The following is a 17,143-nucleotide window of genomic DNA, read 5'->3' as shown; positions in this document are numbered from 1 at the left end:
GTCCTGACTTACCTTTACCTCACCCATCTTATTGCACCTATATGCCTAGACCTGAGGGATAAATGGAAAAAATAAAAGCCATGAGTCACCACAAACAGTCAACAAGAACAGCTCAGCTGGAAAAAAAAAACCAAGAATATATTAAAGACACAGTAAATCAGATCAAATGGTGGTATTTATTGTGTCACAGTGCAGGAATACTGGGCTTCTGTCAATTGAAAAGTGTTGGGATCTGTTAGGAAAAGAGGAAGTGGGGAGGCGGAACATCTGGACTTTATTTGAGCGCTCCAAAGTGAAGAAAAGGTCCAGAAATCAGCTTAAAGGGCATTTTCCATATTAATTGTTGAACTGCCTCGTTTTAGTTTTATATTTCAAAAGCGAGACTCACGGCTCTTCGTGGGAATATGACGTTTCCACACTCCACGCCGCGTCTCGCGTGTGTGGGTGTGTGTGAGCGCGTATTGCGTGAGTGCCTCACTGACGCTCCACAGCCCAGTGTTGTTCTCGCAGAGCAGACAGACAGACAGACAGCCGACTGGATTAGATCGACAGAATAGAAACTGCTAGTTCTTCATTTTTTAAAACCTTTTTTAAAATAAAAAGTCTGGTTTGACTTTCATAACTTCTCTTTTTTTGGGGGGTGGGGGGGATCATCGCGCCTTTTTGAACAGTTTCGTGGCGGCTCTCAAACCGGTATGGATTTGCCACTGTCTAGAGAAGGCACGCCGTGTGGTCCGCTACCAAAGTTTTGATTGTCACCGTTGGTCTGGAGTAACAGAGGAAGGCGCTGAACTTTGACGCACACGTGAGGACACCTGAAGACAAATATCAGACTTCCGGAGCGTCTCTTTACTCTGCTATCTACCATCTCTCATGGGGTAAGTAATCCCACCATTTAAAGATAAGAGCAAAAAGTAAGAGCATGTGCTTCAGCAGCCTAACAAAGGGGATCCGCACTATTGTATCGCTCCACCAGGCTGATATTTATAGATGCTCGGACTTTGAAAATCAGAGACGGACACGTATCTAAACTCCACGAGGTCCCTCTCATTGCATGAGCAGTGAAGCGTGTCAATAATGCTTGGAAAGTCTCGGCAAACTTTTCAAAATGCCACAATGACTCACGAGTACCTATGCCAGCTCGCTGCGTGGCCGCAGTTAAGAAACGTCACTTCTGCACTTTCACAAGTGTCCCAAGAAAACAGTTACAGCACAGCGTGAGATGTTTTTTTTTTCCTTCTTTAAATTTGATTCAACGTGACAGCTTCTTAGACGTCGCCCTTTAACGATTAACAATTTGTCGTGTCAAATATTAACGTGCAAGGCAGCTGGACGTGGGCGGGTGGGGGTGTAAGTGCACTCTGATGTATGGAAGCTGTACTGTACGAGGCTGAGGGGAAACCGCACTCAGCCAAACAGCCAGCTTGCCGTGCCCCCGCCCGTTCAACCCCGCACCCCCTCCACGCTGTGACCCCTGATGTTGTTGGGGCTTGTTCATCCGTCACTCTAAAGAAGGCATTGTATTGAAAGGATGTAATAATAAGACAAAAGCCCCCATTATCCCCATGTGCACCGGAGTTAATCTTATGGGCTTGGGAGATAGACTTTTCAGTGAAAACTAGCTCATAGCTTCAACAAGCATGGCCTTAACTGAATCTCGTGCATTGTTATGGGTGGTTTAGAGTGAGAATTAAAACGGAAATGTAATTTGAATACACGTTAATAATACGATGCAGCTGAACTGCAAGTAAGTGGCCTCAATTTGCAAATCCGGATTTGAATTTAACGAAGGTTTTCTTATCATGCATGCTGAGAGCATGCTGACTACACAGCACATATTGTTCCATACTGACTGCACAGCACATACTGTTTCATACTGACCAAATGAGTAAATCCTTAAGTGAAGGATATAGGTGTCAGCAGTCCAGTAGACATCCTGGGAGAATCCTTAAGTTAAAGTGAGATAAGATGATAAGCTAGAGCACATAATGTTTATTGCTCAGATAAAAGCCTCCATCCATCATGCTCTGTCCTGTGCTTGGTCTGGGTCAGTGTGTCGGTCTATGGTGCGGTGCTCATTAGGAGGCTGTCTGAAAGTACAAAAGTATGTGGTCATATTATCTCGAGGACCAGCTGAAGAAATGCTGTGAGAAATCAGCATCTGAAAATGTTGAATAGCTTGAAGCCGGTTAAAATTAAATACACATCTTCCTGTGATAACATCGAGAATAGTTGTGAAAAGGAAACACAGTCAGCAGCAATAGGGACACCCTATCAAGTGTTGCACAGGCTGTCAACAGGGTCATTGATGCAGGTGTTGCACAAGACCGACTTGGTTTGTTTGGTGCATGCATGACCACCTGTGGACTCAGGTGTGTTTCCCAGCATGTCTTGGATAGGACATGACACAGCCATCCATCCGTCTGTGTTTGTCCCATGCGACCACATGGCTCATTGCACGTGAACAACACCCGCCACAGGCCTGACTGGTGCCGGGCTTCTTCGCTCACCCATCCCCTTCCCCATCCCTTGGCAGGAGTAACAAAAGGGTTAATCAAATTACTGGCTAAATGCCTTTCACAGAGTTGAAGCACACATGGTATTAGTCTTAACAGTCTATATAAAGGAACCTTAAATGTTTTATGTTAAACTGTAGGGACATTTACACAGACCAGCAGCCCATTACCTCATGAGTTCAGGATCTGTGCGATGCTGACCCAGCCCACTGTGCTCAGTGGCCCTCTGTAATGGGAGCCGTTTCAGTGGGGATAGCGTGAGAAATGAAGACAGATAGATGGGGTAAATAAATAAATAGATGTATAAGTGCATGGGCGGATAAATAAATTAATGGCAATTTAGCAGTGGGAACTCAATTTGTGGGATTTTTTTTAATGGATCAGGTCACTAGGGGGATAAAGTCGGGAATGGGTGGTGGGTGGGTGGCGTTGATCCCTGAAGGATGCTCAGATTTCGGTTAAGGCCTGGGAGCAGTTCACTAATAGGGAGCAGCAAGAAAGCTTTTCTTTGAGGAAGCTGTCTTTCCTTTTGTTGTCTGTGCTTTATTCAGTCAGATCAGGCTCATAACAACACTAAAAGATCAGAGGCACGACCTGCCAGAGGCGCCCTGTCTTTTACCTGGTTCAGTAAAAGCAGTCAGAGGTCAATGCATACATTTAAAAAGAATAGGAACCATGTCAGATAACGAGGGACAATGCCTGTGTTTATACTCCTCTGTTGGGATTTCTCTGTGATATTAATAGTGGTCTGCGGATAGCCATCTGGTTTCTACGCGCTCATGCTGGTAGTCCTTTTTAGTGAAAAACACTTTCCTTGGGTGTGGCAGCTGGAGCAAAATAAACGACTTCTGTTCGCAAGCTGCCGAGGCGCAAGTCACAACACACAGCTGACAGCATGTTGCTATATGATTCACAGCCAAAGCTGGGAGTGCCTCAGATCAGAGAAATACATGTGGTGCGCTTTGCTTTTAGCCTAATTTTTAATTTTTAAAGCTACAAATGATAGAAGGATGTGCTTGCTCTTTGCTGACACCTACTCACTCCAGTTAAAAATAATTATTCTTATGAAAAACACATTTACAAATATGGATTTTATTTTGTTGGGGGAAACAATAGCTGTGAGTATTTTAAAATGCTGTTTCAATCAGCGAAAGAAACCATTAGCTTTAAAGACTCTTTACATTCCTTTTCCACTTGGACAAACTATGAGACCCCCCCATGACCAGGCCCTGATGCTTGTAGCAGCATGCCAGGATTTCCTGACACTTTCTGGTGTGGATAAGTCTGTTCCAATTCTCCTGCAGTTTCAAGCTTGGACGAGCCCATGCTCAGATGCTGCCAATAAGTGGCAATGCAAAAAAAATAAATGGTTTTCAGGACAAACTTAAAACATGGGTCTTTCAGAGACAATGACGAATGGATTGAATGCAGGGTTTCTGGTTACTCCTGTGGCTTTGGATCGGTCTTTAGATTGGACAGCATGATTTATGAACTGAAAGGCAACAGCCTCGTACAGTCTGTCCTCGTGGCAGGCTTAATTAGTGTGGTCATGTCGTGGTTTTCTCATTTCTGATCCTTTTCAGGGCTCGCTCTTGCGCGATCTTGGGGCAGGTACATATGAAGATGCTGTTGTTTTGGAGACCTCCTCCTCCTCTTTCTTCTTCTCTCTTGGAAGTCTTTGTTATCCGGTCAGCTTTGTTTGTGCAGCTGGACAACTTGACAGGATTACTTCAACACCCCACCTCCCCAGACCCAGGAGGAAGCTGGAGACAGTTTTCTTGGCTTTTCAATTGCCCTGTTCAGCCAGTGAAAGCCTCCTGAAGCTGTTCCTTTTGTTTGGAGCTGAGAGTTAATTTGCTCTCTCTCTCGTCCTAATGAGCTTCTTTGGTTGCTAGGATTTTGTTATATCCACTCACAGGCTTTAAAAGTTAGACAAAATGGCCAACTGCGAGGGCATTTTTATTGAAACTAGCTATTCAGTTTGTTTATCCTGTAAATGCTTCAGCTTAAGTCTTTCCAAGCTGAAAGATATGATGGACTTAACCTACAGCCAAACACAAGCTGGGTCATGATGGAAGCCAGACAGCTCCAATTGAACAGACAGACGGGGCAGAAGTGGATGCCGTTTATTTAAATGATAACTGCTCAGACGTTTTCATTTAAATGTGCCTCGGCTAAGTCAAAGTCAAGTAGTTGCCTTCTGCTATTTGAAGAGTTCCGCAACAGCTACACTGTTTGCTGTTTTTACATATTACGCAGTGGTAAGCCACTTTAACCAGAGCCAGGATATAATGCAGTATAATTTCATAAAGCAAAATTAGTAACTGCTGAGTTTATTTATTTGCTTAAAAAATGCACTCATGTAATGCCTACAGTATATAAAGCAGACCTTCGAAACTGCGAAACCGTGTAACATTAGACATCCGTGGCACACATTTGCAGGTCACAAGTATATTTCTTTGCGTTTTGACATATGATGCACTCTTGCTGGGGAGATTTCAAAGACATAAATGCTGCTATTCAATGCAATCATTCCTAAACTGTATAAAATACTGGGATACGAGTTAGGGCTGTGTGGTCACAACAATGTTCCCTCTCTAGGCAACCGTGTTTTTCTCCATAAAACAGAGCTATGGTTAATGGACCTTTGTTTGCCAGAGGAGTCTGGAGTTGTTTTCCTACACTCGATCATAGGGAGGGATGGAGAGCCACTGTCAATTTATCAACTTATCAGTGGACACTAGACAGGAGCAGTCGGGGTGGCTTTGTGGCTCTTTGCATTAGACTCTGCAGACATTGTTGCCGTTCATTGTGCAGTAAACCTTTTTTTTTGCGTTACTATTTATGGTCTGGTGTGCCGTGACTGTTTGTTATGATGTGCAGTGCACTGCAAATCACTGCAGCATCTGTGGAACCAGCAGTCACAGTGTCGCAGTCACGGAACCCTCTGCACTTCTAATCAACACAAACGCATGCATTGATACACACAGTCATGTCTCGCGGTCACTGGCACCGGATGCATTAAATAATCTCAAATTCTCTCACGACATCTGCGCAGTTACCAAGAGAACATGAGAAGGGGTGGAATTGAAAGTCTAGAAACAGGATATAATAGGAACAGGGAGCTGGGACAAAAGATAACTAAAGAGGGCTGAAAACCTTTCATTAGGCGGCACCTTATTGTAAAAACAAACAAACAAACAAACAAAAACCCAGCTATGGGATGGTGTTAGAGGAACATGGTGATTGAAACTTAAGTCACTTAATTTCGCTCTCACACGTGAGGTTTCTCACAAGAGGCCAACCAATCCTGACCTCACTTCTCTGCCTGCGTTGCATGGCATTGCCTGCACGTACATTGCTGGTTTAAGCCGCCGTACACAGACACACGCTCGCACAAAGACACACAGAGATGCTCGCAAAAAAAAAAAAAAGCTGTGCAAAGTGCAGAGATAACAAAGCAGAGCGCATATGTGATGCACACATGTTCAGCATCTCTAAGAAAGGCGCCATGTGGTTAACACTACCTTACCTTCAGACACGCACACCGACAAATTCTGCGCTTTGCAATTTTAAAAGTGGTTTAACCATATCACATGTTGAAGGTTAAATTCTGAGAAGTGTCTTTTAAAATTTCCTGAGATTTTGTATTTCAGAAAATCATAATCTTTAAGCGTGTATTTAAGTAATTTAAATAATAGTGCTATTTTCTGAAAAGATTAAAACATTATACTCATTTGTGTATTGCCTGAGAATGTAGTCTATTGGTGCAGAGCTACACAGTTCTGTAGAACTGATTGTGCACTATGTGCTGTAATGAAGTCTTTAATAGGGGGCTTTAAGAGCATGCCTGCTCCAGATGTGCGCTAAATAAATCCCTCTTGATGTGCATTTGATCACCTCTTTGTGGCCTCGTCTTTTGATCTCTGTGGTGAAGTTTAAAAAATACGAGGTGGGTTGAGGGGTGTCAGAGTAAGGATTATGTGGTTCTGCAAATCGGAGAGCCGCATGAAAGGAGAATATGCAAATATGGGGCAATATAAAAACATGAACAATTTGAACACGAGACGTAAGTTGACAGGGATGGTCTGAGGGTGAACGTATTACAGTAATTGCCTCTCAGGCGCCGACTTTGGAGATCCCCCACCCCCAAGTAGAGAGAGTGGAGCACTGAGGGGACAGCAGCAGTGGGGGTGGTGGTTATAGCTCCCGAGGCTCCACGATGCCCTTCTTTCTGCTGCTCTTTGTCTACGGCTATGTTCACTTGGTACCCGAAGAACCCTAAAGCACACAAACAGCCACGATATATAAAGCATTATCAAGCTGCAGAGACTGTGATGTGACTTCAGAAAGGAGCAGAAAAATGACAGAATAAGACGTGAACTAAAAATGCTTTTTTTCCCACACTGACATGTCTTGCCAGATTGCGACCCCCAGAAGAGGCTGTGCCCAAACTGTCAAACTGTTTGACGAGCGAAAGGGTAATCCCTAATTATATGCCAGATCTCGTGTATTGGGGACACCAGCTCTCCTATATCTAGGCGCTTATATGAGGTTTTAGTGGCACGTGATTAATGTTGGTGTAGTAGCAAACAAAGAGAGATGAACATTTGCTATTTGGAGCTAAAATTAAACCTAAAACATAGTGTGAAAACTCAAGAGGGGGAACTGTTTCGTCTTTCGGTAAAACGGAACTGCTGTGTGTTTTGTCTCTCATTTGATGCTATGATGCAGGTATGACACGATACTGATGTGTGCTAAATACTTCTGTGTTTTGTTAGTGTTTTTATGACAGAAGGGGATGTAATATATAGGTGTCTGTGACATAGTTTAGCAAGCTAGGTATTTCCTCGCCATGTTTTTTTTTTTTTTGTTCTGTTAACGTTGTTGTTCCTCAGTTCAGTTCCCCTCCACATAAACAGCAACATGTTGCAGCAACTATCATATTCATCCAGTCTGTTGTGCCTCTTGATCGTGTTACTGGGCTTGCTAAAAGCCTTGTTTTTTTCGCATTTCCACTTGCTTTAGTTGTCATGCGTAGCACCGTTGTGATACGCTGGTCTTTTGAAAACAACAGATCCAAAAGCGACTATATATCTGCCACTTTTCCACTTGTCTATCCTCGTGTAAGTTTGTAAAATCATCGACAGACTGTCAGGGTCAGTGAATTTTGCTGCTCTCCAAAAATATCAGCTGTCACACCTGTCAAAAACACTGTCCTATCTTTGTGACTTGACTGAAATAATAAAGTGACAAAAGATGAACAAGTGTGCATAACACCTCAACTACTAATTAAATCTTTCTGCTTGTACACACAGGTGAATTTGTAACACGTAACATGTTTCCCTTTGAGGTCAGCGCACCAGGAGTAAGAGGCCTCTCTCATGACAGGAAATTGAGGTTGTTTACGCTCAACTGACCCCAAACCAATTTATTTTTAAATGCTTTACTTCTTTATTTTCACAGCATTTTTTTTGCATCCGTCTCGTTGGTGAATTTGTGTGCAGCTGGGCATGAAAGAGAGGGGAAAATAAGTTCGAGCAGTTTTTTTTCTTGTTCTTTTTTGGTTTTTTTAAACTTTAAATAAGGGGATCTGTCCCTAATGTCGTTTAAAGTCTGGGACAGTCATGTGACAGCAACACCGTGCATCCTCCTCTTTCCTGTTAAACCGTGAAACTGGGATAATTGCCTTTTCCTGGAAATTGCCAGCAGACAATCAATAGCATTGCTGTGCTGATATAAAATGATTTTCCTCATGGAGGCCTGGCGGTGAATGATTGATTGATTGGTAAAGAAGCACTGGAACTATCTGCCAGCAGACACAGTCCATCCTGTTTTTCTGTGGGCTTGATGCAAGGGTGGGTGTGGGGTCTTGATGGGCTCCTGTGTGCAAATGGCTTATGTTTTGACCTGTCAGTGTAAAGAGGTAGGCTCCTATGTCATCACTGATCAAATTTAAGAAAGTTAAAAGTGTAGAAAAAAAAAAAAACAGAACTCTGTAAGCATGGTTTAGTCACTTCCTTTCAGCATCTGTGGTAGCAGTGGTGAAACCTTGTGGTGGAGCTACGTGTTTTTTCTCCCCCATGTCTGGCATGTTAACACTTGGCATTGGGGGAAACTCTGATATTTGCTGTGCGTTGCATGTGGAATTTTCCCTCTAAGAATCTCTGCTGACACCTCCGCGGGATGTTCACAGCTTTTGCTTTTAGTTCAGTCGAGATAAAAAAAAACCAAACAAAACACATATACAAAGATCTTTGTTACTTTAACGTGGCGATCTTCATTTACAGTAGAGCAGGTAGAGTAGAATGTGCATGTGGGAAAGTAAGGAAGCAAGATGTAAGCCACTCTGGCTAAGATTTACAGCAAATCATACTCACATTTTAGATTAACACTGATAATTAACACGCAAGAAACTGAACAGGAAAGAAAAAAATAACAGCACCAGAGGCTTCCTGTGCACCCGTGATAGCTCACTTTGAGATAGGTCACATATCATATAAGAAATGAGAGATTAGGTTTGAGAATCCACACATGAACTTTTTCATACAGTTTTTTTTTTAACAGTAGAGGCTGGTCTGAGTATATGTTTCCACTACAGTATCTTGCTCGCAAGGAGTGCGAAAGGCAGATGGAGAAAGATGTGTCACAGGATGTCTCCGACCACAAACAGTTCAACAGTGCAGTGCGCTGAAGGATTATTTGAAGTAAACAGTAAACATATTTGAATGCAGCCAAGATAAAAGTCAAATATAAACTTTCTCAATTCACGGTTCATGGTTGTTGTTGTCTGAAATGGTCTTTAACGAAATCTTTTTGTGTTGTTGAGGTTTAGCATCACTGTGAGTTTCAAATGCTTTCCCCCTGGTGAAAATGGAGCCAGGTAGCAGAAGGTTTAACAAGGAAGTGAGGCTTTGTTTGTTTTCTGGTGCAAACTGGGACTTGTGTGTTTCTAATGAAAAACACCTGAAGCTTTTGTTCAACCGTCAGTGCCACGATGACGACAAAGCTCTTTCTCTTGTTAAAATCCAAAGAGAGCAAGAGTCTGCTTTCAAGAGCAACCATCAGGCTCTGTCTCCAGCAATCTTTGCATGTTTAAAACCCTTTATGGCCCAAGATTTATACAGGCCTGTTGGACTTATTTTGTAATTTAAGCTGTAAAATGAAAGTAAAATAATAATTCTCATCTTTCAGACACTGTTAAGCGAAAAATGCTCATAAGTGTGAAAAATTAAGGCTTACATGGTAAAATCGGAACCTTTTTTTTTCTGTTCTTGTAGCTTGCCTTCCGCTATCATGATGCATCGCATATCCCCGCAACACTAAATAAAGCTTTAAAAAAATTCGGTGTCAAATGCGGCTGCATGCATTTTCTTGCATGTGCGGTGTGAAAAGTATACATAGCTGTGAAGTATCACAAACACTGTAATGCAGAGAAAGGCGCATTATGTGAGAACCTTTGCATCATTTCTGAGTTTATGAGAAATTTATTATGATACAGATCTCAAAGCTCTCTGATAGGATATCCTGCCACAGGTATCTGTCTCTTGTTTGGCTTCCTTTGTCTCTAAATCACGTGTCGCTTCTCTGCCAGCGTTTGTTTCATCACCTGCTCTTGCACCTTGTTGGGCCTTTGCTGTAAAATCCAGACAGGATGTCATGTTGTCTTTCGGTAACCCATGCTACACCTCCACCTCCACCTTTGTGAAAAACAAAACTAAATTGTCGTCATTCCGATGGAAAAACATCAAATACCTGATTCAAAAACCTGCATGCGCTGTACATGTGTTGGAAGCAACCTCAGATTAAATTTTTTAATCTATAATGACTTGAGGGGGCGTCAGGGAAAAGTTGAGAGTAGATTTCCACCTTGAATCAATTTAAGTGGCACTTCTGCATGTGAAAGCTAAAAGTGCATGCATTATGTTTAGGTGCAGGTTTGTAATGTATTTTATTGCACAGATGCATTTAAGTGCAGAAACGTGCACATAAGCAGAAATGTGGTTTATATGTCAAATATAGAAATATATAGAAATATATTTAAATATAACGTTTCTACTCTTCCTGTAATTAATTGAAAATGAAGATTTTTCAGGGAGTTGGGGAATTTAAATCTGATATTAGCCAGTTAATAAAATGACTAGAATGATTTTAGTTTTATACTGCTCTTATGACATTACTTGTGATTATTATTTCAAGTGTTCACATCTAGTCTAAAAGAATTGAGACATTGGTAGTAGTGGTATGACAACACTTTTTAGCATTGTCACCCTTATTGTGGAAGTGTGACAGTGCTGTCTGGGTCAAATACTTCAACAAAGGGGCAGGAAGGCGGGGGTTCACGGGTGTTGATCAGCCAATGTAGAAACATCTGAGTGATATACTGTATTGCAGGTAGAGCGACAGGGCAGGGTTTAACACATTTAGACGGCGCACTCGGCAAACCAGCCCGTCAAGTTTTCCCACATGAAGTGAAATCCCTTGATGACAGTTGCCAAAAACTCCTTGGTGACAGGCAGACCTTGAGCTGTCTACACAACAGATAAAAAGTGCGCCGTACCGAAAGGGAAAAAAAAAATGACAGAGCTGAGAGAAAAAAGTCAAGGTGAAACAAAGCCAGCCCATTTTTTTTTCTCCATTAGTAGACAGGAGACTGCAGAGACACAGAGGTTCTTTTTCATGAGTAAATTCATTATAGGCTGCAATAATACAACCTAATATAATTACCTGAGTGCAGATGCCACATGTGCTTAAGCTCAAACACTCCTATTTGTGTCTATTACTGGAGCTAAAAGGGATGGGGAGGAGCCCGGCTTTTCTGATAACAGTTGGATAAGGGAGTGCTTGGCTGTAAATTTCTGCTATGATACAGTTGCCGTAGCCAAATGGAAGCATGCTGTCCCTTTATTAAGGCTGAAGGCCAATGCTATCCACACTGAAGGAGACTATTGTTCTTTGTTCCTGCTTAAGGAAACGGTGTGTTGGTTATTACTGGCAGCCTATAGCAGCTGTGCGCTGAACCTGTCTGAATGCAAGGAGGATGCTTTGCAACACTACTGTCACATTTAGCCGAGTGTGCTACAATGGATTTCTGTACATGTGCAATGCATCGCATTGATGGGTTTGTGTATGTATGTGCACGTCACAGCGATGTCTCAGATTCCTGCCTTTGTGTCCAGATGCCGTTCCACATCCATGCTCTCTCTGTCTGGCTTTGTCTTGTTCCTTCTTTATCTTTTAGGCTCTCAGGTTTAGATTCAAAGCCTGCTAGAACAGAGAAGAGATCCAGGCCCAGTTTCCACTCATTTTCTTCTTTAGCCAACACTTACCTCAGTTCTTCCCTTTCCCTAGCAAAGACAAGGACGCATCAGTGTTGAATTACTCTGAAAGCTAGTCTGCAGAGAGATCATATTTCTTTTGACAGGTTTAAAACACCGGCTCCACTTCTAATTAGATTTCCAGAGCTTCCAACCTTCCTTTATTTTAGATCCTGTAGCTAGGGCCCATTTTTGTTTTGTTGTTGCATAAAAAATGTAATTTGAATCCATTTTAGCGGTTCACACTGGGACTTGTTTTTTTTTTTGTTTTTTTTGGCATTTCATGATAAAACTCTCGTATTAGTTAAATTTTTCCGCAGCAGTTTTCATAAAACTGATGATATTCAGAAATCATTATGTAAAAGTGTGGTGTAGAGATAAAACATCTTGTTTTTCAAATCTTAGGAAAGCCCCAACTTTTAACTTTCTGGTATCTATTTGATTAGCTGCAAAACCTTTGGTTGGAAGTGGATGGCTGGTGCTTGTCAGGATGAAGAGCTCTGGCTGATCCGCATGCTATGCTGAAGTTTCAAGAGGTAACTCACTGGAGTGGAATGGTCTGCTCCCCACAACAATGCCGTGTGTTGACAGCCGAGTGCTTGGACAGGGTTAGTGGAATGTCCCCTTCAGACTGGGAGTGCAGTCCTTTGTCTAAGCACCAGCCCTAACAAAGCATTTATTCTTTCACCTGAAGGTGATCTCTGCTTGTGGAGGTTAATAACTAAAGTACTTTTTTTTCTTCTTTAGGTTAGGTGCAAAGTCTTTCTGCGGGTTGACTTCTTTTCCTTGCAAACTGCAAGGTTTGCCTTTGTGGTTTAAATGTAGCACCCAATTCTTTATTTTTCATCTGTTTTGCTATAAAGCAACTCAAGGATTTCTGACAATAAAAGGTTTTATTTTTGAAGCTCTTGTTTATCGCCATCCTACTGTTGCTGGGTTATTACAGTCAGAATAAGTAAGAATTTTCTAGTTTCCGCTGTACTTAACATGTTTCCTGGATACTCTGTTTTGCTTTAGGTTTTGACTTTGCTGAGTACATGGCTTTGTAAAAATATATATTTTCTTTGTCACAGTTTATTACATCGATGCAACAACATTTCCTTTGTTATTAATCCTGGCCTTCTCTCTTTCTTTGTGTTTGCAGGTGACCCACATAGAGCTTCTGAGACGTGACTGTAGGACAGTCTCCCTCCCAGCATCCTTCCTGTCCTTTACTCAAAGGCAGAAACTACTGGCATAGACGCTCTGAACAACACTGTGTGAATGAATCTTTGTCGTAAAGCCGTTGTGCATTGCCACCCTGTCACCATGGGGAGCAAATATTCCCAGTACTACAATAAGACTGTGATTCACTTATACTACACCTATGCTAAAAACATGACCGCGGATGAACTGGATGAAGAAATTGAGAAAAAAAAAAAAGAACATCCCTCCGGTCTCGAAATATTGATCGTCATCCTTTGCACATTCATCATCCTTGAGAATCTGATGGTCCTGACTGCCGTCTGCCGCAACAAGAAGTTCCATTCGGCTATGTTTTTCTTCATTGGTAACCTGGCATTCTCTGACCTGCTTGCAGGCTCAGCATATATAGCCAACATTTTTCTATCAGGGGCAAAGACATTTGAGCTGTTCCCAATACAGTGGTTCATCAGGGAAGGCACAGTGTTCATTGCTCTGGCAGCTTCAGTCTTCAGCCTGTTGGCAATAGCTATAGAGCGCTATATCGCTATCACCAAGGTAAAGGTATACGGCTCCAACAAAACATGCCGAATGTTTCTGCTGATTGGAGCCTGTTGGGTTACCTCCATCCTTCTCGGAGGACTCCCCATCATCGGCTGGAACTGCATCGACAACCTCCCTGAATGCTCGGCAGTTTTGCCACTTTACTCCAAGAAATACATTGTGTTTGTCGTCACTGTTTTCAGCCTCCTACTACTCTCTATTGTCATCCTCTATGTGAAAATCTATTTGATTGTACGCTCCAGCCACCAGGAAGCAACCAACTCACAAGCTTATTCCCTTTTGAAAACGGTCACAATAGTGCTGGGAGTCTTCATTGTCTGCTGGCTGCCCGCTTTTACAATTCTCCTTCTGGATTCGTCCTGCAGCATATATTCCTGCCCTATCCTCTCCAAATCAAGCACCTTTTTTTGCATTGCCACTCTGAATTCTGCGCTTAACCCAGTGATCTACACGCTGCGCAGTAAGGACATGAGAAGGGAGTTCCTCCGTTTGATTTGCTGCTGGGGCGTGCTGCAAAGTGGGCGGCCTTCTGAACGTTGTCTGGTCCCTCTAAAGAGTTCCAGCTCTCTGGAACACTGCACCAACAAACTTGAACACCAGAAAATGCCTATTATGAAAGAATGCACCACCTGTGTTTGATAGGGTCCAAGGATATCATGTGTATTAGTGTGAGAAAGAGAGACAAGCTAGCACGTCCTGGATCTAAGACATGTGGGTGAGGCTGGGACAAAGCTGTCTTTGAGACACAGACTTAAATCTCTCATTACAATTGATACTGTGTGAATTTATAATCGGTATGCAATTAAAATCACCCATGCAGCTGGTGTAAAAATGCAAGAGGAAACCAACGTAGTAAGTGAGAAACCAAAACGTTCTCATGGGTACTTTTCTCAATTCTGGAGCAAACCATTTTCACTTATATACCTATGATAATGTTCATCTTTTAAATGTGTTAAACCCTTTTAAAAGCCAAAAATGATGTGCATAATATCATAGTTATGTAATAGCTGTTTGGGACTTTCAAGAACTGTGTCAATGCAAAGCTTGCAAAATTGCACTTTGTAGTTTACTGTAGAGATTTTTGCCCTGTGTAAGATTAAACCACATTACTCTTCCTCACTGAAATATGTATGCATTAAGCTTAAAGTTGCATCACTCATTATTTACAGAGTCTGTGGCAGTGGTCAACTGAAACAAAATTACTAAGTAGTCCTTTGACAAAACCAGGACTATATTATTCCCTATATAACCGTACCTTTTGATAAACTACAACAAACTTGTGTAATCTGCTCACATTTAATGCATGAAACTCAGACTGTAAGAGCTAACGTGTATGATATACTCCAGATACGGCTTCCATCACTAACACCCCTTCCCTCATTTGTCCTCATAATCTGCCCCTCTTGCTTTTACCGTTGTCTTTTGTATCTAAACAGTTTCTGTTGAGGAAGGCCTAATCAGAATGCACATTTCCTTAAGGGAGTAGGCACAGATGGCAAATTTGACTCAATAACAGCTGTTTAGCAGCTTTAACTAAAAGAACAGATGCCCCTGCAGTGTTGTAGTAACATGGAATCAATGTGCTGCCTCTGTTTGTGCCTTCCTCATGGGGGCAAAAGGCTGAATGTATGTATGAAGTGTTCGGGGCATGTGCCCCATTGTCGACAGTATTATTAACCATCATTTGGAATTACAAAGTCATTGACAAACAGAGAGTGGGATAAACAGGGTAGATCACTCTTACTGTGAATTTTCAAACAGCACCATGAACAAGAATTCGTTGTGAACATCTTGGTTTAATTTGCAAACCATAAGCCGTGTGCAAATAAAGATCCAAACCCATCTCATGTTTCTCAAGACCCCTCACCTTGTCTACAGAATAGGAGAAGATCCGGTTTCAGACGCACGGGAGGTATCTGCCCTCCTGGGAGGTCAGCTTCATCCTCGTTCCCTGACATCCTACAACACGCAACTTCCCTCAGCCATAGGAAGTCCTATTTTTTCAGTGTCCGGTTCCTGTTGTTTAGGCTTACTGTAACCTTCTTCCCATGGACACACAATTAAAACTCTTCTCCCTGTCAGTGTTTTTATTTTTTTATTTTTTTTTTTATTTTATATTGACTTCTAAATTTAGATGGACACGCACTTTGGCAGCTTCCGTGATGTTTCCTTTCCCCCATTTTTTTTTTTAAACCGGTGTACCTATGAGTTTGCCAACTTTTATGTTAAATATATAAATAACTGTGTATGTTTTGTAAGTATGTATGTGTCTTTGTACAGTATGTATGACTTTTTTTATGCAATGTCTTGTGTGCAATAGTTGTGTGTGTCCAGTAGCACGCTTCCTGTATTAAACTGGTACAATCTGAAACACTAATAGGTACATGCCTTTTTGTTAATTCCAGTTTTATAAAAATAAATGAAATACTGAAAAAAAAAGTGTGCGTGTGTAATTTTTAGCTCTAATCAACCAATGTGGCAGCTGCAACTTTTCTACATGTCCCGAGTTGCCTCTTTTTTTTATTGTGAATCCATCTGAGAAGGAATTAAAATGCAGCATTAAATCCAAACATGCTCTGACAAGGTCAGAAAAACACTAGCCTCAACATGAAAGCCTGTAATTGTTTGTGCAAATACTGCTTTGTGATTAATCATGGCTATCTTACCTGATGAAAATATAGCTTTGCTTTAAGGCTAAAGGTAGACCTGAAAAGGATGGGAAGCTGGGCAGAGGACAGAGTGCGGGGGCTAAAAGTGGGGTGTGGTGGAGAAGATGGCCTGTTTGTAAGTGCTTGTCTGAGAGAAGCATAAAGAAAAAGCCCCGGGAGAGGTTTTTCTGGGTAAGAGGGATGCTTGGGGTGAGGGGGGAGGCTGACTTATAGAGGCCTTGGGAGATTTGGGCCTGTTTCCTGTCAGACATCCAGGATTCCTGGGTGGGAACGCTGGCTGAATCAGCCCCAGGAGGCTGTGCTGCTGGGATGTCTGCCAAGTCTTTCCATAGCACTGCAGGATATTACATCAGATTCAGAAACCTGTATGTGTACACATAAAGCACAGCCCATGTAAGCTCATTGCTGTAGAAAAGCACGAAGTTCGAAGTACTTCACAATTTAGACTAAAGGAAAAGAACAAAAACCCCGCCTATTTCTAAACATTATTCAACTGTGCAGTGATTGTACACACAGCTAAACACTGACCAATTAATATAATAACAGAATAAAGAAGTGTCAATAAAAGCTGGTGGTAAAAGCGGACATGGTGGGTTTCCATGTGTAAATACTGTATAAGAACAAATTGACCGCCTGAGATTAATCTTCTACCGATGACACAGTGCCACCTTGTGGTGGAATAGGCACGTAGCTGATTATAGTTTAAGGACCTTGTCTCCTTATTTATTTGCTCATGATGACATTGCAGTCGCCCAAGTCAAAATATCTACATAAAGGACAAACAACTTAAGGCAATCATGACCTGAGGCATAGATAGTACAGTCACACTGGAAGTGATCCACAGTGGATAATCAACAATTGTTATCCTACAATAATACAACAGCTACATTGTGTA

General features: G+C 41.9%; 1 protein-coding gene across 1 annotated transcript; it reads left to right on the top strand.

Moving 5' to 3' along the window:
• The first annotated feature begins 293 nt into the window (after positions 1-293).
• Positions 294-16,018, top strand: s1pr2 (sphingosine-1-phosphate receptor 2). Its single transcript, XM_006798120.3, has 2 exons — positions 294-878; positions 12,978-16,018. The coding sequence occupies exon 2, from the start codon at positions 13,097-13,099 to the stop codon at positions 14,216-14,218; it is 1,122 nt and encodes a 373-aa protein (XP_006798183.1). The 5' UTR covers positions 294-878; positions 12,978-13,096; the 3' UTR covers positions 14,219-16,018.
• The last annotated feature ends 1,125 nt before the right edge of the window (positions 16,019-17,143 follow it).

The sequence above is a fragment of the Neolamprologus brichardi genome, chromosome 4 (genome assembly GCF_056152115.1).
Source record: "Neolamprologus brichardi isolate AB-2024 chromosome 4, ASM5615211v1, whole genome shotgun sequence".
Taxonomy (NCBI): domain Eukaryota; kingdom Metazoa; phylum Chordata; class Actinopteri; order Cichliformes; family Cichlidae; genus Neolamprologus; species Neolamprologus brichardi.
Note: the sequence above shows the minus strand (reverse complement) of the source record. Positions and strands in the feature narration are given on the sequence as shown.